Here is a 12,092-nt window from a genome sequence, read left to right as displayed (position 1 = left end):
TTTTAGTGGGCTTAAAAGTGGATAAATCCCCAGGCCCAGATGGGATGTACCCCAGGCTGCTGTGTGAGGCAAGGGAGGAGATTGCAGGGGCTCTGACACAAATTTTCAGAACCTCTCTGGCCACAGGGGAGGTGCCAGAGGACTGGAGAACAGCTGACGTAGTACCATTGTTCAAGAAGGGTAGTAGGGATAAACCAGGGAATTACAGGCCAGTGAGCCTAACATCAGTGGTAGGGAAATTATTGGAAAAAATTCTGAGGGACAGAATTAGTCTCCACTTGGAGAGGCAGGGATTAATCAGGGATACTCAGCATGTCTTTGTCAGGGGGAGATCATGTCTGACCAATTTGATTGAATTTTTCGAGGGGGTGACTAGGTGTGTGGATGAGGGTAGTGCAGTTGATGTAGTCTACATGGACTTCAGTATGGTTTTGACAAAGTCCCACATGGGAGACTGGTCAAGAAGGTAATATCCCATGGGATCCAGAGCATTGGATCCAAAATTGGCTTAGTGGCAGGAGGCAGAGGGTGATGGTCGAAGGTTGTTTTTGTGACTGGAAGCCTGTGTCCAGTGGTGTACCGCAGGAATCGGTGCTGGGTCCCTTGCTGTTTGTAGTGTACATTAATGATTTAGATATGAATGTAGGAGGTATGATCAGTAAGTTCGCAGATGACACGAAAATTGGTGGTGTGGTAAATAGCGAGGAGGGAAGCCTCAGGCTACAGGACAATATAGACGGAATGGTTAGATGGGCAGAACAGTGGCAAATGGAATTTAACCCTGAAAAGTGTGAGGTGATGCATTTTGGGAGGACTAACAAGGCAAGGGAATACACAATGAATGGTCGGATCCTCGGAAGGACAGAGGATCAGAGGGACCTTGTTGTGCATGTACATAGATCCCTGAAGGCAGCAGGATAGGTAGATAAGGTGGTTAAAAAGGCATATGGGATACTTGCCTTCATTAGCCGAGGCATAGAATATAAGAGCAGGGAGGTTATGATGGAACTGTACAAAACGCTAGTTAGGCCGCAGCTGGAATACTGTGTGCAGTTCTGGTCACCACACTATAGGAGGGATGTGATTGCATTGGAGAGGGTGCAGAGGAGATTCACCAGGGTGTTACCTGGTCTGGAGCGCTTCAGCTATGACGAGAGACTGGACAGGCTGGGGTTGTTTTCCTTAGAGCAGAGAAGGCTGAGGGGGGATCTGATTGAGGTGTACATAATTATGAGGGGCATAGATAGGGTAGATAGAAAGGAACTTTTCCCCTTAGTAGAGGGGTCAATAACCAGGGGACATAGTTTCAAGGTAAGGGGCAGGAGGTTTAGAGGGGATTTGAGGGAAAACATTTTCACCCAGAGGGTGGTTGGAATCTGGAACTCACTGCCTGAAAGGGTGGTAGAGGCAGGAACACTCACAACATTCAAGAAGCATTTAGATGAGCACTTGAAACACCATAGCATACAAGGCTATGGACGAAGTGCTGGAAAATGGGATTCGAATAGACAGGGCTTGATGGCCGGTGTGGACATGATGGGCCGAAGGGCCTCTTTCTGTGCTATATAACTCTATGGGGGAAAAATTCAGTTGGTTTGCGCCGCCCATTAGCACCTTAAGAGGGCACTAATGGGGCGCAAAGCAACTAGTGCCCGTGCGCGGCAATGTTTGCGCCGCTCACGAAATTAACTAGACATTTTGCGGCAGCGCTAAACACTACCGCCACAATCTCCTGCGCTGGCAGATCATGAAGTCAGTCGAGTGTGCAATGCCCTGGTAGCGTCCCGGACTGGATACTGAGTGGCGCCCCCTGCCTTACCGCCTGCCGCTAGCAACGGCAGGTTGAGGTGAGCATTTTGCAGTCAGGAAGGGACTGGGGGGAGCGCTATTTAAAGGCGACCACTTCCTGCCTTTTTTTGTTGGTGACATTTTTGCACCACGCATTCTGAGAGAGAGAGAGACTTCTGGAGAGATTCAACGCTGTGTGAAGGAGTTTTGGGTACTGAGCAGCACTTTGCAGGTTCATTTTGATTTGCCCTTCCTTGTATCAATTTAGAAGAGACTGTGGGGGCTGCACTCTGAGCTCTTTCCCTGGTTCTCTCTGTTGTTCTTTCCAGCAAATTTGATGTACAGGCCTCTCCAGGCCGAGATTCAAGGCTGCAATGAGCAGGATGTGGATGGAGAGCAAGATCAACCCTCCCCTTTAAGAACTGGCCAGCGCCAGTGTGTCTGTGTTCCTTTGCTGACTGACACCACATGAGCTTTGCCAGCGCTCTGAGGTAGCACCTCGCTCCTCAGCCTTTGCACCTTAAGACAGGTGTGTAGCGCCTGATTTAGAGCTCCAATCACCTCCAGGGGCGATAGAAGCCAAGTTTGCAGTCGGAGGCGATAATTAGCGCCAGGCGCTAATCTTTGTGCCCGGCCGATAATTGCACCCCAAATGGGGCGATACCGAATTTCTCCCCCTATGACTCTATGGCTACACCTCATATAATTTATTTACACATGGAAAGCCACCACAAACATCAGGCTGCCAAAAGGATAACTTGTTAAGAAGCTTTCCATGTGTAAATAAATAATCTGTGGTGTAGCCAGCCATATGTTATGATTGTGGTATGTGTGGTGCAAAAATAAATGAAAAGCAAGGGAATCCCTTCCTGATATGATTAGTGTCACTGTTCAACTCTAAAGACAAATTACCAGTCTGATGTGTTTTTTCCCACTCTCTGCCATCCATGCTTAGCAAACTGGACCTATAAAAAACACCAGCAATCAATCTCTTGAGAGATTAAACACACTGACAGTTAAAGACAGTGAGCAGCCTAGCCTCATAACTTGAAGCTTTAATTCCTGCAATCAACCTTATTAAACCCTCTCTGGATGCTTTCCATACACTGACCTCCTTAGGCAGCCTGGCTAAAATTAAAACAAATACAGGTACAGAGTAATAAAACACAAAACATTTCAGAATGGTCCAATTCTATTCAAATACACAAGAAACTGCAACAAGATATTCTCAATCATGTTTAACTGTGAATTTCTGATAGAATAAAGAATGTGTGAATATTTTGTGCCTTATCTCGCCCCTTAGGATATCCCAAAGTGTTTTGCAGTAAATGGATTATTTTTGAAGTGCAGTCCTTACTGTTATGTAGGCAGACCTGACAGCCAATTTGCACACAGCAAGGTCCCACAAACAGCAAATTAATAAACGAACAAGTATTCTGTTTGGCAGTGGGATGAATTGTCAGTTGATGTGTTTTTGGTGGTGCTGGTTGAAGGAAGAGTGCTGAGCATGACGCAAGGAAAACTCCCTGCCCTTTAAATAATGCCATGAAATATTTTTACATCCACCTAAGTACAGTAAATGCCTCTCATTCTAAAGACCGCAACTCTGACAATGCAGAATTCTGTGAGTGCCATACTTGATTGTCAGCCTGGATTATGTGCTGAAATCTCTGTAGTGGGGCAAGCATTCTACTAACTGAGCAAAGCTGGCATTAAGCTAGTCACATGGAAACTACATGGGCTGGATTTTGCTATGGGTGCGGGTTGGAGGTGGGAAACCCACATTCGGGCTTGTTGTCCCGCCTCCATGGAGATGTGGCCAACCCACTGGATTTTCCTCTGATTGACCTTGTTGAGCCCGCCCTGTGGCCAATTAAGGGCCACCCGGCAACAGGTGACGTCAGAGATTGACATTTCATCTGTCAAAAGCTTTTGGCACATGAAATATCAGTGTTTAACAGCTGTTTGAAGCTGTCAAGCACTGAAAAACTGCTAATTCAGCCTCAGTCCTTTCTCAGGATAACTTTAAAATCATTTTGCTGTAGAAACAAAGAAGCTGATTTTTTTTTAAAAATCGGAGCTTCTGTGGTTCTTGCAGCCGACTCCCGACACCGGAATGCAGGACTCCTGTAAAGGTAAGTAAAAGTAAGTTAAACTTATTTAAACACTTGCAAAACACTTACCTTTGCACTCCTGCACCCCTCACTCACCTGAACACTGGGCATCTCGACCCCTCCAAGACCTCAGACCCACGTCCCGCCTCGAAAACTTTTCGTGGTTTGGAGCTGTCGGGAAGCCCACAAACCTGCAATAAAAATCGCGAATAGGCAAAAAACTACCTGTTAACTACCTGTTAACAGGCAGTTTAATTGCCTTTAATCCCTTCCCGCCTCTGGGAGTCGGGTTCCAGCACTTGTCGGGAACCCGACTCCTATGAAATTGACATGGAGGCGGTTTGGAGGCGGGATGGAGTCGGGACCCCCGGATCTCCGATTTTTATCGCCCGCACGCCTCCAACCCAACTCCAGGGGCTTAGGAAAATCCAGCCCATGAGAGGAACTGAGTGCGATGCAAAGCAATGATTTTTCTTATTCCTTTTTTAAATGAAATAGTCTTGAAATTATATTCTGGGATATTAATGTACAAATCCTACAAATCCTAATTAGAATCAAAGAATAGTACAGCACAGAAGGAGGCCATTCGACCCATCAAGTCTGCGCCGAATTGTATTGTATTATTCTGAAATTCCTTTCACTATTTTATTTTAAATGAGTTAATGCATCTGCTTAAAGAGCAAAGAGAATAATTTTGGATGATCAAGATAAGCATTTGTCTGCTAGTATACCATGGTGTAAATATGGGGCCAATGAAACTTCTTTATAGCCTCACCTATGAGGAAAGTTTTTGAATGTTTTGAGTAATACAAGTGTTATGAAAATACTCTGCTGAATTTTTGCTTTGTCATTATGATATGGTATTAGGAGTTAGGTAATTAGGATGTTAATTTAATTTACCACAGCTTTGTGATGCACCCAATTTGAATGGGACTATTCCTCCTTCCTCAATCCAGTATACAGGAAACTCTTTTTTATCCAGCACCGACGGGACCAGCGTGCGGCTGGTTGATCAAAAAGTCCAGATTACAGAGAGGTATACTTACCAAGGTACGAGAGCCCCCTACACGGCCACAGGTGCAGGAGCCCCGGTTACACGGCACTTGTGCAGGAACGCCGGTTACACGGCCACAGATGCAGGAACCCCGGTTACACGGCCACAGATGCAGGAACCCCAGTTACATGGCCACTAATATATAGTAAAACTTACCTGAACCTACTCCTGAATTTTGCCAGTTAAAAGAGAGTTTCCTGTAATTAGGTACAAATTGGAGCATATTAACTTTGAATAAAGGTGTATTGACCTGTGTTAATTAAGTGTAGTTTTTATTATTATTATTTTTCACAGTTTTACATTGATTTGATTAAGGCTTCCAATTACATAGGATTACATAGGATATACAGCACAGAAACAGGCCATTCAGCCCAATCAGTCTATCCTGGTGTTTATGCTCCACTCAAGCCTCCTCCCATCTTTCCTCCTAACCCTATCAGCATAACCCACTATTCCCTTCTCCCTCATATGCCTCCCCTTAAATATATCTATACTATTCGCTTCAACCACTCCTTGTGGTAGCGAGTTCCACATTCTCACCATACTCTGGGTAAAGAGGTTTCTTCTGAATTCCCTATTTGACTTTTTGGTGACTATCTTATATTGATGGCCTCTAGTTTTGCTCTTCCCCACAAGTGGAAACACTCTCTCTGTATCTACTCTATCAAAACCTTTCATGATTTTAAAGATCTCTATTAGGTCACCCCTCAGCCTTCTCTTTTCAAGAGAATAAAGACCCAGCCTGTTCATCAACAGGCAATAGAGCAAGGTAGCAGTGGGGGAATTAAAAACCAGAGCGTGTCAGGAAGGGACAGAATGTATAAAGATAAAGGTAAAGTAGTAAAGGGGGTAAAAGCAGGAACAAATTGTCACAAAACATATTTAAAAGTTCTTTATCTGAATGCACACAGCATTCGTAACAAAATAGACGAGTTGACGGTACACATGGGTATGATCTGGTGGCCATTACAGAAACATGGCTGCAAGGTGGCCATGACTGGGAACTAAACATCCAGGGGTATTTGACAATTAGGAAGGACAGACAGGAAGGAAAGGGAGGTGGGGTGGCTATGTTAATAAAGGATGGAATCACTGCAATAGTGAGAAATGATATTGGGTTAAAGGATCAGGATAGTGAAAGAGTTTGGGTGGAGATAAGGAATAATAAGGGGAAAAAGTCACTAGTGGGCGTAGTCTATAGGCCTCCTAACAGTTGCAACTCTGTTGGTCGGAGTATAAATCAGGAAATAGTTGGGGCTTGTAATAAGGGAACAGCTATAATCATGGGGGATTTTAACTTTCATATTGACTGGACAAATCAAATTGGGCAGGGCAGCCTTGAGGAAGAGTTCATAGAGTGCCTTAGGGATGGGTTCCTTGAGCAGTATGTTATTGAACCAACCAGGGGGCAGGCAATCTTAGATCTGGTCCTGTGTAATGAGACAGGATTAATAAAAAATGTCCTAGTAAAGGATCCCCTTGGAATGAGTGACCATAACATGGTTGAATTCCAAATTCAGTTGGAGGGTGAGAGAGTTGGATCTCAAACCAGCGTACTAAGCTTAAATAAAGGAGACTATGAAGGTATGAGAGCAGAGTTGACTAAAGTGTACTGGGAAAATAGATTAAAGTATAAGACGGTACATGAGCAGTGGTGTACATTCAAGGAGATATTTCACAACTTTCAAGAAAAATATATTCCACTGAGGAAAAAGGGGTGTAAAAGAAAAGACAGCCATCCATGGTTAAGTAAAGTAATAAAGGATAGTATCTGACTGAAAACAAGGGCATATAAAGTAGCCAAATCTAGTGGGAGGATAGAAGATTGGGAAGCATTTAAAAGCCAGCAAAGAATAACTAAAAGATTAATTAAGAAAGGGAAGATAGATTATGAAAGTAAACTAGCAAAAATATAAAAACAGATAGCAAGAGTTTCTACAGTTATATAAAAAGAAAAAGGGTGGCTAAAGTGAATGTTGGTCCCTTAGAGGACAAGACCGAGAAATTAGTGGTGGGGAACATGGATATGGCAAAAATGCTGAACAAATATTTTGTATCAGTCTTTACAGTAGAGGACACTAAAAATATCCCAACACTGGACAAACAGGGGGCTATGGGGGGGAGGAGCTAAACACGATTAAAATCACTAAGAAGGTGGTACTCGGTAAGATAATGGGACTAAAGGCGGATAAATCCCCTGGACCTGATGGCTTACATCCTAGGGTCTTGAGAGAAGTAGCGGTAGGGATTGCGGATGCATTAGTGGTAATTTTCCAAAACTCCCTGGATTCAGGAAAGGTCCCAGCAGATTGGAAAACTGCTAATGTAACGCCCCTATTTAAAAAGGGAAGTAGACAAAAGGCTGGAAACTATAGACCAGTTAGCCTAACATCTGCGGTTGGTAAAATGTTGGAGTCCATTATTAAGGAAGCAGTAACAGGACATTTGGATAAGCATAATTTAATCGGACAGAGTCAGCATGGTTTTATGAAGGGGAAGTCATGTTTGACAAATTTGCTCGAATTCTTTGAGGACGTAACAAACAGGGTGGATAAAGGGGAACCAGCGGATGTGGTGTATTTGGACTTCCAAAAGGCATTTGACAAGGTGCCACACAAAAGATTACTTCACAAGATAAAAAAAATCATGGGATTGGGGGTAATATTGGAAGATTGGCTATCTAACAGAAAACAGAGAGTTGGGATAAATGGTTCATTCTCGGGTTGGCAATCAGTGACTAGTGGTGTTCTGCAGGGGTCAGTGCTGGGACCCCAACTCTTTACAATCTATATTAACGATTTGGAGGAAGGGACCGAGTGCAACGTATCCAAGTTTGCCGACGATACAAAGATGGGAGGGAAAGCAGTGAGTGAGGAGGACATAAAAAACCTGCAAAAGGACATAGACAGGCTAAGTGAGTGGGCAGAAATTTGGCAGATGGAATATAATGTTGGAAAGTGTGAGGTTATGCACTTTGGCAGAAAAAATCAAAGAGCAAGTTATTATCTAAATGGAGAGAAACTGCAAAGTGTTACAGTACAAAGGGATCTAGGGGTGCTGGTACATGAAACATAGAAGGTTAGTATGCAGGTACAGCAGGTGATCAGGAAGGCCAATGGAATCTTGGCTTTTATTGCTAGGGGGATGGAGTATCAAAGCAGGGAAGTCTTGCTTCAGTTATACAGGGTACTGGTGAGGCCACGCCTGGAAATACTGCGTACAGTTTTGGTTTCCATATTTAAGAAAAGATGTACTTGCTCTTGAGGCAGTTCAGAGAAGGTTCACTTGGTTGATTCCGGAGATGAGGGGGTTGACTTATGAGGAAAGGTTGAGTAGGTTGGGCCTCTACTCATTGGAATTCAGAAGAATGAGAGGCGATCTTATCGAAACATATAAGATTGTGAGGGGGCTTGATCGGGTTGATGCGGTGAGGATGTTTCCACTAATGGGTGAGACTAGAACTAGGGGGCATAATCTTAGAATAAGGAGCTGCCCTTTCAAAACTGAGATGAGGAGAAACTTCTTCACTCAGAGGGTAGTAAATCTATGGAATTTGCTACCTCAGAGAGCTGTGGAAGCTGCGACATTAAATAAATTTAAAACGGAGATAGACATTTTCCTAGCTGATAAGGGAATTAGGGGTTACGGGGAGCGGGCAGGGACGTGGACGTGAGTCTAGGTTCGGATCAGCCATGATCCTATTGAATGGCGGAGCAGGCCCGAGGGGCCGTATGGCCTACTCCTGCTCCTACTTCTTTTGTTCTTACCCTTTCCTGATAGGTGTACCCTCGCATTTCTGGTATCATCTTTGTAAGTCTTCTCTGCACCCTCTCCAGTGGGTTTGTTTTGTTAATGGCCTTGTTAACCCGTGTTGATACTTTAAGTGATTTGTGTATTTGTACTCCCTTTGCTCCTTTACCCCATTTAGATTCTTAATTTCTAATTATATGTGAGCTCCCTATTTTTCTTACCAAAATGTAATACCTCACATTTATCTGTGTTGAATTTCATTTGCCAATGATATGCCCATTCTGCAAGTTTATTAATATCTTCTTCCTACATTACAACAGTGACTGCACTCCAAGAGTACTTCATTGGCTGTAAAGTGCTTTGAGACATGAGGTGGACATGAAAGGCGCTATATAAATTCAAGTTTATTTTTTCTTATAATTTGTTGCAGTCCTCCTCAGTATTGGCTCCCCCCCCCCCCAATTTGGTGTCGTCTGCAAATTTAGAAGTTGTGTTTTTGATTCCAAGGTCTAAATTGTTAATATAAATTGTGAACAACAGTGGTCCCAACACTGATCCTTGTGGAGCACCACTTCCCACCTTCTGCCACTCTGAATAGTTACCCTTTACCCCTACTCTCTGCTTTCTGTCTTGAAGCTAGCTATCCATTTTGCTACTTGTCCCCATACCCCACATTCCCTGCCCTTAATCATTAGTCTATTATGTGGTACCTTATTGAAGGCCTTTTGAAAATCTAGATGAATTACATCTATTGCATTACCCTTGTCTGCTCTCTCTGTTACCTCTTCAAAAAATTCAATTAGGTTGGTCAAGCAAGACTCCCTTTTGAAATCCATGCTGACTATTTATTATTATATTTTTCATTTCTAGATGTTCTTCTATTTTCTCCTTTAGTAGGGATTCCATTCTTTTTTCTACCACTGATGTTAAGCTGACTGGTCTATAATTCCCTGGACATGTTCTATCTCCCTTCTTAAATATACATATTACATTAGCTATCCGCCAGTCCTCTGGCACTACAACTTTTTCTAATGAATTAGTAAATATGTGTAGTAATGCCTCTGCGATTTCTTCCCTAGATTCTTTTAAAATGCGTGGATATACTCCATCCAGACGAGGGGTTTTATACTCTTTGAGTTTCATTAGTTTGTTTCGTATATCTCCTCGTTTTATTTTAAATGCAGTTAACATTACTAACCTCATCATCGGATGTCATCTCCACCTGTTCTAGTTCCCTGGTAAATACTGAAGCAAAGTAATTATTTAATATCTCTGCCATCTCTCTATTGCTGCCTGTGGTATTATCCTCTCTATCCCTTAGTGGCCCTATTCCCATCCCGACCTTCCTTTTTTTATTGATGTGCCTGTAAAATATTTTACTGTTTTTTTTAATGTTCCTTGATAATTTAATTTCATAGTTCCTCTTTGCCTTCCTAATTTTTTTTGGACTTCTCTCCTAATCCCTTCATGTTCTCCCTTATCATGTTCTCTCCTGCTGTCCATGTACTTAATGTATGTCTCTTTCCTTACCCTCAATTGTACCCTAAAGGCTTTATTCATCCATAGTGTCTCATTAGTGTTTAGCTTGTTCTCGTTTTTTAGTGGAATATATTTTTCCTGGACTCTGTTGAACGTCGTTTCAAATTTTCCCATTGCTGTTCTACATCGTTGTTTGCCAATATTGTTGTCCATTTTATTTTCCCAAGTTCTATCCTTAGCCCCTCAAAATCAGCTTTTCTCCAATCTATTACCCTGGTCTTTGTCATACCTATGTCCTTCTCAATTAAATAACTAATTCCTAATTACACAGCCAATGTTAAAGGTCCGCAGAAAAATTATATTCCATATTCTAGAAATAGGTAGAAGCACAGCAAAGGAACCAACACTCTAAAAGTAAGCAAAACATTCTAACCATCCACACAAAAAAGGGCAAAAATCATTACCGAAATTTTAAAAAAAATTTAAAATGTGAACATTTTACAGTAAGTAACATTACAGAGCTCAAGAGGCAGGGGTCCCAGTCTCTACAAATTGATGATGTGATCTCCAAGCTTCTTGGTCGTCTTCACTTGTTCATCCAGATAGCGGGTCTCCAGGAATTCACACAGATGAGGGTCGGCGCTCCCAGTGGAGGGTTTGTGCAGATCCGGCAGACTCTGGTTGACATTCTTCTCCATCTGCAGAGCTCTCTGCATCGCCGAGCGGAGCCTCTCGCTCTCCCGACCGAACAAGTGGACTGTAAAAAAGCTTAAAAAAACACTAGATTAATTTTTAAAACATTTCAAATTAAATTAAAATCACCCCGGCTGGGGAGATGATGCACTCCAGTCCCTGCGGCGCCCACCGGTCTCGGAAGGCCTCGAGCGTGCCGGTGGACACCGCGTGCTCCATCTCCAGGGCCACCTGGGCGCGAACATAGCCGCGGAAGAGAGGCAGGCAATCGGGCCGAATGACCCCCTCGACCGCCCGCTGCCTATACCTATTAATGGCCACTTTGGCCAGGCCCAGGAGCAGTCCTACGAGGAGGTCTTCTGACCCGCCCGCTCCCCTCCGCACCTGATGGCCGTAGATCAGGAGAGTGGGACTGAATTGCAGCCAAAAATCGAGGAGCAGCCCCTTCAAAAAATGGAACAGGGGCTGCAACCTCTCACACTCAATATAGATGTGAAACACGGACTCCTCTTTACCGAAATTAGATGTAAAAAAACACCTCTCTTTGAATCAAGCACCAGTAGCTATGGTCAATTAATGCATTTTATCCTACTGAGCTAATTAAAACACTGAGCTCTCATGTCATTGGCTCTGTCCACTATTCCAGCACCGAATCTGTTGGACCAATCACCATCAACTCAGTAATGTAAGCAGAGTTCAATGACATTTTACACAATGGGACATTGTCATTCAGTTTCACACAATACTGGGTAGTCTCATTTAATTTGGGAAATTACCACGGACTCACGTAAACTTGCTCATTTGCCGAGGTTGGGTGATGTCAATGGGGGCAGCTTGCAAACATTGTAACAAGTATTTGAGTCTGTCGATCATCAGACTGCGGTCTTTAATTCCCAGAACTGAATAGCAGGAAGGCAAGACTAAAATTGGGAAGGATGTTTTTGTTCATTTATCGTAAAAGGATTTCGTCATATGATTCAGAGGGCGGAGTCTCCTGCGAGAGTTAGATGTCTCCAACACGGCTTCCAGTCTCTCGGCAGTCTGCTGTTGGGCCAGGGCAAGGTAAGTGCGTACTCGCAACTCAGGTGAACTTCGTGGTGGAAGGAAACAAGCAGTGAACCAGCTCTGCTGGATTTGAACAGTGTGATCTTCGTCCCTACAGTAAATCTGTTTGTCGGTGGAGTGTACTTCACCCCACTTTTCTAATGTCAGTG

General features: G+C 43.4%; 1 protein-coding gene across 2 annotated transcripts in view; it reads left to right on the top strand.

Annotated features, from left to right (window-relative positions):
• The first annotated feature begins 11,574 nt into the window (after nucleotides 1–11,574).
• LOC147122282 (ferric reductase 1) overlaps nucleotides 11,575–12,092 on the top strand; it is a 48,999-nt gene continuing 48,481 nt past the window's right edge. The window contains exon 1 of one of the 2 annotated variants that reach the window (XM_085983247.1): nucleotides 11,575–11,940. In XM_085983247.1, coding sequence (XP_085839373.1) covers nucleotides 11,886–11,940 — 55 coding nt within the window. In that variant the 5' untranslated portion in view covers nucleotides 11,575–11,885. The remainder of the gene's footprint in view (nucleotides 11,941–12,092) is intronic. The other variant, XM_085983246.1, reaches the window with a different exon arrangement.

This window comes from Somniosus microcephalus, chromosome 3, assembly GCF_052327205.1.
Source record: "Somniosus microcephalus isolate GS21.2 chromosome 3, FLI_Smic_1.0, whole genome shotgun sequence".
In the NCBI taxonomy this organism is placed as follows: Eukaryota; Metazoa; Chordata; class Chondrichthyes; order Squaliformes; family Somniosidae; genus Somniosus; species Somniosus microcephalus.
Note: the sequence above shows the minus strand (reverse complement) of the source record. Positions and strands in the feature narration are given on the sequence as shown.